General features: G+C 41.6%; 1 protein-coding gene across 3 annotated transcripts in view; it reads left to right on the forward strand.

The window, feature by feature from the left end:
- Nucleotides 1–14,609, forward strand: part of mon2 (MON2 homolog, regulator of endosome-to-Golgi trafficking) — a 158,666-nt gene extending 144,057 nt beyond the window's left edge. For all 3 annotated transcript variants that reach the window (XM_086009423.1, XM_086009424.1, XM_086009425.1), the window contains 6 exons: nt 1,492–1,682; nt 3,684–3,744; nt 3,936–4,059; nt 8,507–8,714; nt 10,480–10,562; nt 13,882–14,609. In XM_086009423.1, coding sequence (XP_085865549.1) covers nt 1,492–1,682; nt 3,684–3,744; nt 3,936–4,059; nt 8,507–8,714; nt 10,480–10,562; nt 13,882–14,045 — 831 coding nt within the window. In that variant the 3' untranslated portion in view covers nt 14,046–14,609. The remainder of the gene's footprint in view (nt 1–1,491; nt 1,683–3,683; nt 3,745–3,935; nt 4,060–8,506; nt 8,715–10,479; nt 10,563–13,881) is intronic.
- The last annotated feature ends 706 nt before the right edge of the window (nt 14,610–15,315 follow it).

The following is a 15,315-nucleotide window of genomic DNA, read 5'->3' on the forward strand; positions in this document are numbered from 1 at the left end:
CCTTTTAGGACTGCTTTCAACTTGGTAGAGCATGGCACAGTTTAATCAGCTTGAAGTTTTCAGTGCTTCATATATTAATGATCTTAAAATTCTGTAAACGAATTTTGTAGCTGTTTGAATCTTAGCCTTTTATGAAATAGTCAAAGCTTAGATGAGCTCGATAGTTGTGGATTTGTGATTGTAGTGAGCTGAAATTTGATTCTGAAAGTGAATTCTGAAACAACTTTCTACCTCTGTAATAGGATGGTAGGACTGTGGCATACTTTAATCCTGTTTTTACAACCATTAAATCATTTTGCAGGTACTTTCTGTTGCACACCTTTACACCATTAAAACGAATGATTTCAGGTACTTGGTGACACAAGGGATTTTCACACTGGCCTTTCACCTTTGGGACCTGAATCTAGTAAAAACTGATCGGATGATAGTCTTATCCCTCCCAGCATGAAGGGACATGCGTGAAATGAATTTGGTCTGCCTCAGCCCTGTTCTTAGTTGCAACAGCCCCACAGTTCAAAATTGCCCACTGTTTCGTGCAAACTGACACTGGCAGAAGGTTTCCTCTGTGTCAGCTGTGGCTCAGTTGGTAGCACCCCCGCCTCTTGAGTCAGAAGGTTGTAGGTTCAAGTCCCACTCCAGAGACTTGGGCACACAAATCTAGGCTGACACTCCAGTGCAGTGCTGAGGGAATGCTGCACTGCCGGAGACGCTGTCTTTTGGATGAGGCGTGTTAAACTGAGGCCCTGTCTGCTCTCTCAGGTGGACGTAAAAGATCCTATGGTACTATTTCGAAGAAAAGCAAGGGAGTTATCCCCAGTGTCCTGGCCAATATTTATCCCTCAATCAACATCTAAAGCAGATTATCTGGTCATTATCACATTGCTGTTTGTGGGAGCTTGCTGTGCACAAATTGGCTGCCACGTTTCCTACATTACAACAGTGACTACACTTTAAAAAGTACTTCATTGGCTGTAAACCGCTTTGGGACGTCCGGTGGTTGTGAAAAGCGCTATATAAATGCAAGTCTTTCTTTCTGTGCACTATGTGTAAGAAACTCGTAAACCTGTTTACAGTGAATGAGTTTTCTGATTTTGTTACATAGTGCACAGAGGAAATCTTCCCCCTGTGGTGGCAGCCTCAGTCAGGAGTCCATTAACTGGTGTGAGAAGTGGGAAGAATCACATGGGAATACCGCTGTTTTTCTGAAGTTGGGACAAAGACACGTTTATTGGGTCAGAATAGAGGGGCCTTTACTCCGCAGCAGACTGTGGTGTACCTGACGTGATTGGGTTTCATGCTGACACTGGGTAGTCACGGTGGAAAAGTATTTTATTCCCCAGTACAGGCATGCTTGATGAATTTAAAATTGTAATTTTGTTTGTAATAAGGCATGGATATGTTGGGTTTGCAACCTTAAATTCCTGCAGTAGTCTATTGGTGAGGATTACATTTAATCACAGAAGTCACCCCTCTCTCCTCTTTTTTCATTAGACATTGAGGATACCACTTAGTCTGAAGTATGCCTGCCCATCTGAAACTACATGGAAAATGGCTGTTTCCTCTCTTCTTAAAGTGCTTTCTATTGGACTTCCAGTTGCTAGGCAGCATGCTTCCTCAAGAAAATTTGATACCATGTGGCCAGAGCTATCCAACACATTTGAAGACTTCTTGTTTACTAAAAGGTGCATGGAAACATTATCTAAAATTGTGTTCGGTTCACAAACATTGTAGTTCTAGTATCCTTAAGATTATTCTACTTACAGTATGGTGAATGTATTACACAGTGATTAGTCACCTGAATGGACGAGAGTGAGAAACCTTTTTGTCCGAACATCACTTATCTGCCTGTTGGATCTTGGGATTGTCCCATGTCAGCTTGGCTCATTTGGCAGAACTCTTGCCTCTGAGTCAGAAGGGTAATGCATCTTAAGCCCTACTACTGACCATGTGACTTAGGCTGACACGTCAGTGTAGTTACTGGGGGAATCCTGCTTTGTTGGAAGCGCCATCTTTTGGATGAAATATTAGCCCAATGTTCTGTCTACCTGCTCAGATGGATGCAATAGATCCCATCTCACCAGTCAAAAAAGAGAAGGAGGTTCTCCTGCTGCTCTTGCAAACCAACCAACACCATGAAGATAGACTGTCTGGTCCTTCATTAATTAATTTGCTTTTTGTGGGACCTTGCTGTGTGCAAATATTTGCTGTGTTTGCCTTCTTAACAGTAACTACAGTACAACAAATAATTTGCTTATTGTAAAGTATTTTGAGACGTCCTGAGGACGTAATGGGGAGTTATAAAAGTGCAAGTTTTTATTCTTTATGTGCATAACAATTTAGTCATGTTGCATATTAGATCTCATGGGATTGGGGGTAATATACTACCATGGATTGAGGATTGGTTAACGGACAGAAAACAGAGAGTAGGAATAAACGGGTCATTTTCGGGTTGGCAGGCTGTAACTAGTGGGGGTACCGCAAGGATCAGTGCTTGGGCCTCAGCTATTCACATTCTACATCAATGATTTGGATGAGGGGACCAAATGTAATATATCCAAGTTTGCTGATGATACAAAGCTAGGTGGGAATGTAAGTTGTGAGGAGGATGCAAGGAGGCTTCAAGGGGATATAGACAGGCTAAGTGAGTGGGCAAGAACATGGCAAATGGAATATAATGTGCAGAAATGTGAAGTTATCCACTTTGGTAAAATAGAAAAGCAGAGTATTTTTTAAAAGGTGAGAGATTGGGAAATGTTGGTGTTCAGAGGAACCTGGGTGTCCTTGTACATGAATCACTGAAAGTTAACCTGCAGGTACAGCAAGCAATTAGGAAAGCAAATGGTACGTTGGCCTTTATTACAAGAGGATTTGAGTATTAGAGTAAAGACATCTTACTGCAATTATATAGGGCCCTGGTGAGACCACACCTGGAGTATTGTGTACAGTTTTGGTCTCCTTACCTAAGGAAGGATATATTTGCCGTAGAGGGAGTGCAACGAAGGTTCACCAGACTGATTCCTGGGATGGGGGATTGTCTTATGAGCACAGATTGAGTAGACTAGGCCTATATTCTCTAGAGTTTAGAAGAATGAGAGGTGATCTCTGAAACATACAAAATTCTTACAGGGCTTGACAGGGTAGATGCAAGGAGGATGTTTCCCCTGGCTGGGGAGTCTAGAACCAGGGGTCACAGTCTCAGAATAAGGGGTCGGCCATTTAAGACTGAGATGAGGAGGAATTTCTTCACTCAGAAGGTGGTGAATCTTTGGCATTCTCTACCCCAGAGGGCTGTGGAGGCTCAGTCGTTGAGTATATTCAAGACAGAGATCGATAGATTTTTGAATATTAAGGGAATCAAGGGATATGGGGATAGTGCAGGAAAGTGGAGATGAGATAGAAGATCAGCCATGATCTTATTGAATGGCGGAGCAGGCTCGAGGGGCCGAATGGCCGACTCCTGCTCCTATTTCTTATGTTCTTATCTTATGTTCTTACGTCGGTTTCCATATCATCCAGAATTAACATGCAGCCTGAATTATTAATTCATCCAAACGTTTCCAAATTGTTTGACGAAATGGTGTCCTATTGTGTTAGTAATCAATCAACACTGAAGAACAACTCCTTAAATAACAAGTTGCCGATGAACACTGCATTGTCACACTAACGATGGTTTGGTTTTACAGCACACCTCCAGATAATCTCTCCATTCAAGAATTTGAGAAAAATGAGAACATAGATGTTGAGGTGAGTTTAAATTCAGACTTTTTTTTAAAATAAGTTATGCATGCTCAGCAAGCACTGATTATGCTAAAAATGGTCTTTGTAGATGCTTAAAAATACACCTACGTTAAACGTAGTATTTCTGTGAAATTATCACCTCCCAGTTTACTAGTGTTTACTTTGACACAATAATCACTTTTTTTTATTCTTTTTAGGTTGTGCAGCTTATTAGCACAGATATATTGCCATATGCAAACTTCATTCCAAAAGAATTTGTTGGCCAGATAATGACAATGCTAAACAAAGGTTCAATCCATTCTCAGTCAACTTCATTTACAGGTACGTCACATTGTTAGTATTCACGAGTTGGGCAGAAATGGATTAGAAGCTGGAGGAAAACTTGTAGGCAAACACCCTGCAACAGTAAATTATAATACCCTGTGAAAAATGGTAATCATTTTATTTAGATATAAGAGACAGCAATGTCTTAGGAAAATAATGATGGTAAAAGATCCTAATTTTAATATTCCGAATCAACAATTAGTTATTGTCCTTGATTAAAAGGAAAATGTTCACTTAAAAAGATTGGAAAGCAGTAAAATCCAACTTTCATGAGACCAACCTAATAGCCAACGGCTCATGTCCCGTTAAATGATGCAGTTTTACTAAACGCTACATCACTGTCCTATATTAGGTCTGCCATATTAAGATCATTTCATTTTCGTCCTTTGTACTGGAAGAGCTTCATTATATTAAGACAGCAGCAAACTGTCCACAGATGTGTGCTTACCTAGATTGAAATTTTAGAACCATTGTGTGGTGTTGGCTTTTTTTCAGCTTTTTATTGAAAGGGCTATTTTACCTCCAGATATTGTCATTCAAGGATATGTGGGGAAGAGATAAAAATCTGTAAATTATATTAGTTGGTGTGTGGATAGAGATTGCGATAATTGAATATATGCAGGTGAAACTTTAAAAAAGCACCTGCAAGTTCTCAACTTTAAGCACATGCTATTTGACCCTGAAATAACCCCGAGTTCACCCCACATACTCTCCATTACAAAGACTGCCGACTTGCCTGCCTCAGCTGCTGCTGAAACCCTCATCCATACCTTTGTCGCTTCCACACCTAACGATTCAATGCTCTCCAGGCCGCGCCTCATCCTTCACCCTTCGTACACCTCAACACATCCAAATCTCTGCTGCACATAGCCTTTCTGTCAGCAAATCCCACTCACCCATCACCCCTGTCCTCAGTGATCTACATTGGCTCCCGGTCCCACAGTGCCTCAAATTTAAGCTATTCATCCTCATATTTAAATGTCTTCATGACCTTTTCCCTCCCTGTCTCTGTAACCTCCTGCAGCCCTACGACCCTCCAAGAACTCTGCGTTCCTCTGACTCTGGCCTCTTGTGCATTCCCCACTTCCTTCGCCCCACCATTGGCGGCCATGCCTTCCGCCATCAAGGCCCTAAGCTCCTGAATTCCCTCCATAAACCCCTCTGCGCCTCTCCTTTAAGCTTTTGTCACCCATCTTAATATCTCTTTCTTTGGCTTGACATGCGCTTTTGTCTTGCTCTGCTTCTGTGAAGCGCCTTAGGGCCTTTTTATCTTATGTTAAAGGCACTATGGGCTAAAAATTCAGTTTGGGGCGCCAAGCTCGCCTGGGCGCCGGAATTACCGCTGCGAGCAGAGCCACTTGCGCCATCCGGATATTCAGTTTCTGCGCCCCCAAATGGAAGTGGGCCGCTAAACGGGGCTTCCCGTGCCCCGCTTGGGGCGCTGAAACTGAATTTCGGCGCGCTAAGGGCCGCAGCGCCACACGCTGCGGCACGGCAAGCTGCGGTACTGCAGGCCTTCCTCCCACTGTTAAGGGGGAGGTGCCTGCAACAGCGCGATCCCCGCTCGCGAGTGCCGGCAAATGAGCCCGGCACCAAGGAGAAGTGCCGGGCTCTCGGGAAACAGCCGGCAATGCCGCGGGGGGGGGGGGGGGGGAGGTGTAGGAGGCCGGGGGCGGAGGTGCGGGCAGGCGGGCGCCGAAAAAGCGGCCAGCCGCACCTCCACCTTAACTACCGCCACAGGTAGGCCCCTGTTTACCGGTCGCTATTTGCGGCCGGCGCTGAGGAGGCGGGCGCGACCAAATATGGCCAGCGGGGCGCTGCACACACCGATGACGTCATTGGTGGCGGCGCAGCGCTACAGGCTAACGCCGCCATTAGCGCCCCGCTAAATATCGCGGTAGGTGTGGCCAGTGGCGCTAAAGCCACTTGGTGCCCTCTTTGGGCGCAAACTGGTGGCGCAGGCCACTGAATTTCTAGGCCTATGTATATAAGTACAAGGTGTTGAATGAAAATGGGCACAATTAATTTGAGTAATCCCATTATCCCTAAATTTATCTTTATCAAAATCCAAACAAATCTCAGTGACTGGTTGAATAACTGCACTCAACAAATATGGGACTACATGATGGAAAAGAAACACCCCGTATAAAAAGAAACAATAATAAAACAAACTGCAACCCACAAAATACAAACTGCCAACAAAATAGTAATTATGCATTAGTGAAGCTGCAGAGGCACAGATTAACGCAGTCGAACCACTACAGAGTGATTCAGCAGTAAAACCACAGAGGCACAGATTAACCCACAGTAAAGGAAACCACGACGGAGAGAAACAAAAACAAAGCCGGCAAGATACCAAGAACAAAGACAACAAAAAATATTGGATCAAACCCCAAATCATGACACAAGTACCTCCTCAGGATATACAGATTAGCAACTAAGCTATTACTGTAATAAAGGAATTAACTCCCTGATGTAATATTAAGTAATGGCAAATGTGTAGATTAAATATTATTTTTCTGCCTTTAAGCCTTTTTTAATACTTTAATATTTAGCATATTTTAAAACCATGTCACCACTTTTATACATGGGCTTTGAAGGGTTTCTGTTTTTGTTCAGACTAACTGCTGAATGTGTGTAGCAATTCCAATCAAAGTGTAACACTTCACAATGTAGTTATACATTTGTCAGCATTCAACTGTGTATGTGTGTGTGTGTATACATATATTAAATATATGTGCAGATTGGCATCTTCACAGGCTAGACCTAAGAAAGGCCAGTTGTCTTATCTTAGTTCATCTATTCAGAAAGACCCTAAATTCCCACAAGAAAGTTTAAATTCAGATTTCAGGTGACCAGCATCCACGAGTCAGCTCCTTGCATTTACATTGATAAACTGATGCTAGCTCCCTTATCCTGGCAGCACACTACTATTTATTTAGCATATGCCGACTCAGCATACAATTCCAGCCATTTTAGAACACAGTCATCATCCAGAATCCAAAGCATGTAAGCCACCAGATAGCGTAGATACTGGGCATAATATGGTTTGTGCTTGTCAGCAAAGACGCCATAGGTGATGATTTGACGTACAGTGTCCCTGTCCAGCGGTCAGCTGAATCCTGGTTGACGGTCTGTCGGGTCGGAGATGATGTGTTGATTTATAGGAGCATCAGCTGTCCAGTCTCTATGCCAGCGAGTTGGTAAGGAAAAGTCAAAGGAATCAGTAAAGGTTGACCACATTAGGTGTTGCGAAGAGAGTTGCGCTGTTCATGGATAGAACAAATCAAAGTGAATTGGCAACATGATTTTGTCATGGAGTCCATTCGTTAATTTGTGCAGATGCAGTAGCAAATGAGGATGTGGAGGAGCTATGTTGCAGAGGACTGGTAACCATAGGAGGGGAGTAGGGCGCAATGTGCCTGACACAAGAAGCATAGCAGCGTGCAGTTGAGCATTCATCAGCTTGGTGTACAGTGAGTGAGCCCAAGCAGGAGTGCAATATTCCGCAACTGAATAGCAGAGTGCAAGAGCAGATGAGCGTGAAGTGGAGGTGTTTGCTCCCCAGGCACAGCCGGCAAGTTTGGCACTTAGGTTATTTTGGGTTTTGACTTTCTTCGCAGATCAAGAATGACACCCAAGTAAAGAGTGAGCATCATGTTTAAGAAGTTGACCATTTAGGATGATTGTGAGCTCACGAGAGGCACTAGCATTGTGCAAGTGAAAGACGGAGGAGACGATCTTTGTGGTACTTGGTTGAAGACGCTATTTCGGGCATAAGTTTCATATCATTACTGAGTGGTTTCCTGGGTAGAAAAGTCACCAGTTTGCGTTGCAAAGGCACTGTTATCAACATAGATGAATTTCTATGATCTGGGCACAGGCAGGCCGCTTATGTACAGATTAAAAAAGGAGTGGTGCTGATAGGATCCCTGAGGGAGGCCATTGATTTGGTGTCTCCACGAGCTGGTGCGGTCAGCCATGTGTACACTGGACCCATAGCAGTAATTAAAAACAAGCAGGTGGTCCAATATGGCAGGACTCTATATATTTAATAGAAGCATGAAAATCTGGGTCTGCCACCATGATAAAGAAGCCTTATTTGGCAGTGTAAACGCTGGGCGCTCGCATCCAGAATCCAAATTAAAACAGGACCAATATAAAAGCAGCTGTAGCTTTTCTCAGTCTCTTGCTTTCCCACCTCCCCCCCCATTGTCTTCAAGAGGCTGTGGTAAATTGATGAAACATATTCACTGCCAGTGTCCCTAGTTTTCACCTTGGCTGGATAGTGTTGGCTGGGCTACCAAAATGTTCAAGCAGGAATACTTTCTGTAGCAATAAACAAAATTCCAGACTAGAAAGCGAGCAGTGATTTTGAGGAGACTTTGCCGTCAGTAAAATAACCCTGTACTGGTCGAGTAACTCTGCTTCTTCACTTCTACAGAGGCAGAAATTGACATTCGAATGAGAGAGGAGTTTTCCAAAGTCTGCTTTGAAACGCTGCTTCAGTTTTCCTTCAGTAATAAAGTGACAACTCCCCAGGAAGGGTATATTTCCCGAATGGCATTGTCTGTGCTCTTAAAGAGGTCACAGGATGTGTTGCATCGGTACATTGAAGACGAGAGGTTGAGTGGCAGATGTCCTCTCCCAAGGTTATAATGATTTACTTTTGAATTGCTGAAATTACTTGCATCTCACGATAAATGTTCTGAATCAAAATATCCTGAATCTAAGAGAGAGAATTTATGTAATTAGGAAATGTACATATTCCTAGCACCAGTGCTCAGTATAGGATACTATTCACCTTTAATTTTGGATGTGGAGGTGCAGTCACGATCCATTTCAAAGGAATACTCTAGCCTGCAAAAAATATATATTTAAAATTAAAACTACTCCACCCTTTTGCCATTAGAAGGTAGTCTTTACCAAATGCTACATTTAGTCCCACTTTGTCCATGTTATGCCCTTCTATAGTTCTGCATCATCTGTCTGATGCAAGGTTAGCGAAGGACCATTGTAACCAGGATAAAAAATCACCATTCATATATTTTCATCATTTTGTAGTAATGTTCAACCCTAACAAATTAACCAAATCGGTGCTCCAGTAATACAGGACAAGAAAAATACAAACCTAAAGTATTGTATTGTTAGAAGGCAAATGGTACTTTGCAATATTATGAAAATGCAGCAACCTTGCATATAAAATTGGAAGAGGAGAGTTGAACAGGTGTATAACTGCGTACCTAGTGGAACTCTCTTAACAATGAACACTGCTGCAGATGTGATCATAAATTAATCAATGAAAACATCACATTGTATTGTAGCATTACTCAGAGCATATTTCAGCACTGATCCTCAGAAATGTATTAAGAAATCGACGCTTAATGTGGGGAAGAGGGCGAAGAACTGACTTTGTGACCAACAGTTTTTGAAGTTTTAGTACATGCTTACCTCAGCTTTATGAAGTTAGTGGGGGTGAAATTAGTCTTCGCCAGTAGTGCAAAATGGGCTCATAGCAAATCGGCAGCCTGTTTTATTTTTTAGAAGTCAATATTTTTCTGTGTTTCTAAATTAATTCAGCTAATCTCATGCATTGAAATTCAGACACGAGCCTGAATGTCTCGATGTGACAGAATTGCAAATGTTTAGTAATTGCAGGATAGAAAGTGTGGGATGTGGTTGATGTTTAAGCATGTTAATCGGCCATTTCATTAGATCACTACATTATCCGTAGGGGCACTTGATTTCATCATTAATTTAAAATAGATTTTTCTTTCCATTTCCTTAGCATTCTGTCACCAACTTTTTGTGACTTTTTAGTGTGAACTTCTGTGCTCATCAAAGTGAAGGATATTGGTGTTGGGAATGGAATACTTTCCATTTTTGTCAGACATTGCACAGCTAGGTGCAGAGTAAATCTTCCTCCGTCCTGTCCTAACAATATGCCTAACCCCCAATCTCAGAAGAGCACAAAATTTTTTGGCTTTGATCACCAGCCATCCATTGCCTGCCTATTATGCTGTGGGCTCCTGCTGAATTGAAAAGGCCCAATCTCAGGAGACCTTCAGCACATTAGTGTGGGTTGGTGAACGGGCAGCGTCTAATCCACTCCATCCCTTGTGTTGTCTATCACTCTGGCTAGGATAAACTATTCTGGATTTTAAAAATTTTTACAAGCAGTATCCCATAAGCGGGTTACAGGTTATTTGAGATGAAATTATGTGGTACGCATTACAAAACATCTGTTTAAAGTCTTTTACAAGAATAAATGAGGCAATGTTGCCATCGTGTGGCCAGTGTTCAAAAGACAGGAATGAATATTATTTTTGTATGATATCTGTATAGTACGTTTATTTAAGGAATTCATGCACGTACACTTTTGGTGGGTGTCTAATATTTTGTCTTTTTTAAATACAGGCAGCGAGTGACGGAAATAGTTTTTGTTCTGAAAGCAATCAGTACTCTTATGGATTCGCTTAAGAAAACCAAGCCCGAAAATGGTAATTATTTTTTTATTGTGTTCACGGGATGCAGGTAGTGCAGAGAAGGGCTGTATTTATTGCCCATCTCTTGTTGCCCGGACAACTGAGTGGCTTGCTTAGGTCACTTTGGAGAGCATTAGAGTTTACCATGTAGTGTGGACTGAGTCATGTGGACACCAGATTGGGTGAGGTACGCGAAGGGTCATCGACCTGAAACATTAACGCTGTTTCTCTCTCTACAGATGCCCCCTGACCTGCTGAGTATTTCTAGCATTTTCTGTTTTTATTTCAGATTTCCAGCATCCGCAGTATTTTGCTTTTGTGTTAGATTGGGTGAGGTGTCTGGTTCCTTTCCCTGAAGGATATTCGTGAACCAGTTGGGGTTTTACAACAACCCAGCAGCTTTCATGACCACTTTCATGATGTCAGACTGATACCTGGGATGGCAGGAATGTCGTATGAGGAGAGATTGGGTCGATTGGGCTCATACTCGCTGGAGTTTAGAAGAATGAGAGGGGATCTCATTGAAACTTATAAAATTCTGACAGGACTGGACAGACTAGATACTGGAAGGATGTTCCCGATGGTCGGGGAGTCCAGAACCAGGGGTCACAGTCTAAGGATAAGGGGTAGGCCATTTAGGACAGAAATGAGGAGGAATTTCTTCACCCAGAGAGTGGTGAACCTGTGGAATTCTCTACCACAGAAGGCAGTAGAGGCTAATTCATTAAATATATTCAAGAAGGAGTTAGATATATTTCTTAAGGCTAAAGGGATCAAGGGATATGGGGAGAAGGCAGGGACAGGGTACTGAATTTGGATGATCAGCCATGATCTCATTGAATGGCGGAGCAGGCTCGAGGGGCCGAATGGCCTACTCCTCCTATCTTCTATGTTTCTATGTTGTAGCTGATTTATTGAATTTAATTCACAACCTCCAGGTTGCTAGTATTTGCTACTCCTAAGACATCTTTCCCGTGAGAAATGAGCAGAAGAGCTTTAAAATGTAGCATGTTTTGCTTTCTTTACATTAAATATATCCAATGAAATTTGCTTGCAAAATGGGAGGTTGGAAGGCAATAAAAGCAATGGATTTTGCCCCTTAAATCTATTCATTTTAAATTGTTCTGATTCCGCTGGCTGTGCATGCGCTCAAACACAATACATATAAACTGGTGTTACCCATTTTCTATTTTTTTTTTTAAATCTCCACCATACTTCCTTCATTCTTCGGACCATTTTGATTTAATTATGTTGCACTATTAACATTAACCATATGAATTTAAGGTTTTTGTCTAGGCTGCATGTGGTAATGAAACAAACAGTCTCTCCAAAATTCTGCACAAATTAATGCACTTGTGGGTGTGCGTGTATGCATATCTAGTGAGTGGCTTTCAGAATATGTGTGCAATTTTATGATGGATCAGTATCCCTGTATCAATCTGTACTGAACAGCCTTTTAGCATGTGGTTCTTTCTAGAAGCACGGAGGCAGATATAGCACCTAAGTCTTTGGTAAAACGAGCCAAAATGCTCAACATTATTAAACAGTTTTCACAACAGTGTGGCCCTGTCGCAGTTGCAACTTATAAATGATCCGTGGAAGCCTGACTTCTGTTCAAGTGTTCCATTATTTCAATAATGGCAATATTCCTCCTAAACTCACCGTTATTGTTCATTTGTCTCGCTTGTTGTGTTTTGTGGAGAAATGCTTTAGTATTTATATACCTATAGACGTGTGAGGGGCATGATTATACAGAACCATTTGATTACATTACTGATCACGTGACTGAATTAGAAATGTTACATGTTCAAATAAAAGTTATTAAGTCAGTTATGCTTATTAAATTCTGCTACGGACTGTGCAGTCACCTAGAATCAAACAGCACAGAAGGAGGCCATTTGGCCCATTGTGCCTGCGCTGGCTCTTTTTAAGAGCTATCCAATTAGTCCCACTCCCCTGCTCTTTCCCCACAGCTCTGCAAATTTTTCCTTTTCAAAATTTATATACAATTCCCTTTCAATGGTTACTAGTGAATCTGCTTCCACCATCCTTTCAGGCAGTGCATTCTGAATCCTAACAACTCAACATAAAGGTGAATTTTATAGAAAATCAAAGTTTATCCAGCACAGTACTAGGTATGAAGGTTATTGAAGTCTGAAAAGGTGATATATTTGTTTGTTTTCCATAGTTGATTTTCCTTGCATACAGGTTTGAGTTCAAAACTGAATTTAGACAAACCACTTAAGCCTTATTGTGAGGTTTCAGCGTGCTGGGATGCAAGTTGGCATAACGTACAGCTAAACTGAAATGTGACACAACTTTTAGACATAATGTAGAAATATGCTGTTCAGTTGGATTCATACCTATAACCAGTGTTCTCTGTAATTTTTTGGGGTGCACGGCCCCTTTAAGGGGCTGCACAGCCCTTTTACAGTTTTGTGCATGTGCGAACTTTAACAACGCAAAAGCCGGTCCCGGGCTGCACAGGACCGGCAGAGAGCTGCGAGGTCGCACAGCTTACAAGAAATGTTGCCTATAACTACAACCTTAAAACAAAAAAGTGGAATAAGGGGATAAAGGAAAGTGAACAAAGATGCATTATTTTAAATTGGCTATTTTAATGTATTGTTGTACGAAGGAGCTTAGTTCCTTAGTGCTGCAGTTATTGTACCTTCCTAAGACTTTCTTAGCAACCTGGCTCTAGAACTCTGGGAAGAAAACTTCTGGAAGGCAATCAACCTTTAAAAACTAGTGCACAAGAGCCACTGTTGAATTATGCCAGCAGCCAGGTAGCAAACGATGCTTGTACTTGTGCATCAGTCACACCCTCCAGGTCTGCACATTATTAAAGACTTGTGCGCCAGATTTTACATAGAAACATAGAAGATAGGAGCAGGGTAGGCCATTCGGCCCCTCGAGCCTGCTCCGCCATTTAATGCGATCATGGCTGATATCCAAATTCAGTACCCGGTCCCTGCTTTCTCCCCATATCCCTTGATCCCCTTAGCCTTAAGAAATATATCTAACTCCTTCTTGAATATATTTAATGAATTGGCCTCAACTGCCTTCTGTGGTAGAGAATTCCACAGGTTCACCACTCTCTGGGTGAAGAAATTCCTCCTCATCTCTGTCCTAAATGGCTTACCCCTTATCCTTAAACTGTGACCCCCTGGTTCTGGTTACAGCTCCTGCCTCAATGTGATGCCATGGAATTGTATAGCAGAACTGTTGGACTGATTTTCTGTTAGAGTTGAGCCCAAAGATTTTTGATTTTGTGCTTTTTTTATATAAATGTTCAATGCTTTACTTTCTATATTTTTTTTCCCCATTACAGTTGATACCAACACCTGGTCGCAGGTAATTGCTCTGTATCCAACACTAGTTGAATGTATTACCTGCACATCCTCTGAAGTTTGCTCCGCTTTGAAAGAGGCATTAGTTCCATTTAAAGATTTTCTTCAGCCGCCAATAGCCAAAGTGCAAAATGGAGAGTCCTGACAAATATGAGACTGCCACATCATCTGCGGTACTATTAAATGTTGATTCAGGCAGTTTACTCGCCAGAGCACAGTTCGGTAAAGGTCTGGAGCATCACTGAATGTAAAGATCTACACGTGCAGACTGGATTAAGTAACAATCAGGGGCCTTGCTTGGAAGCATCTTACTGACCATTGGAGTTGTTTAAACATACATAGATTAAGACTCACTTACAAACTTGTATAGCTGCCCCACCATTTTTTTTTTAAGTGAAGCTGGCCAGTGGGTATGTTTTTAGTTAATCAACCTAAATCTGGTGCAGTGATATGAAAAGTGTTTGAGGGAGGGAGGTGTATGTACAGGTTGCGTTAAAAATGTTGCTGATGTAATTTAAAAAAAGATATATATTCAACATCATATATTTGAGAAATAGGCTGGCATTTTGTGCACTTTTTAAGGTACAAAAGTTGTGCACAGAACTATATGCAAGTGAGTACCATAACATTCCATGTCATGTGTGACCAGCCTTTCTAAGTAAAGGGAAATTATGTACTTGTGTGTAAAATAAATTGTCCACTTCTGTTACAGAGTATGACCTTTTTCTGTGATAGCTTGAAGGGGTTCTGGTGCTTCAGCACACTGATGCAGAACAAACCTGTTAAATGATGAATTTCTTCAGATGGTTTCTCTTTGTTATTCTCCGCCTCCCCTTCATGTCGGTGTTAATATTATGGAAATTATATCTAATTTGTCATTTTTTTAAAACTTGTTTATTGGAAAATACTTGGTACTTGACTATTGTGCTCTCATTGTGATGTGTCAGCTGGACTGCAGCCCTTTCCCATTACAGCTGTACATTAGTAACTATTTTGGTGCTCTGAATTAAAAGTAACATCTAAAGGCAGTGGCTTAACACTCCAACTTTCTAAGTATAATCTTCCAAACAGACTTGAGCTGAGATGCTGTAAATATGGTCTGATTCAAACTGCAGTCCCTCTCCAGCTCTCGAGTTCACATTTTTTTCCACTGACTGCAGTGGACCTCAAAGCTTCTGCACGAAATATACTTCCAATTTAAAAAGCTTTTTTGGTATAGTACTGTAGTTGGAAAATATCTAGTTTTTTTGTGTGAAATGGTATATAGGAAGAAAATTAACAATTAAAATTACTGTTGGACTTGATTACTGTTGAGTAATTGAATCCAAATTCCATGCCCTAGGGAAATAGTGCAATCTGTATTCCCCTTTACGGCAGTTATTTAAATAATCTTGCTTATAGTTCACAATCTTAAT

The sequence above is a fragment of the Somniosus microcephalus genome, chromosome 16 (assembly GCF_052327205.1).
Source record: "Somniosus microcephalus isolate GS21.2 chromosome 16, FLI_Smic_1.0, whole genome shotgun sequence".
Classification (NCBI taxonomy): Eukaryota; Metazoa; Chordata; class Chondrichthyes; order Squaliformes; family Somniosidae; genus Somniosus; species Somniosus microcephalus.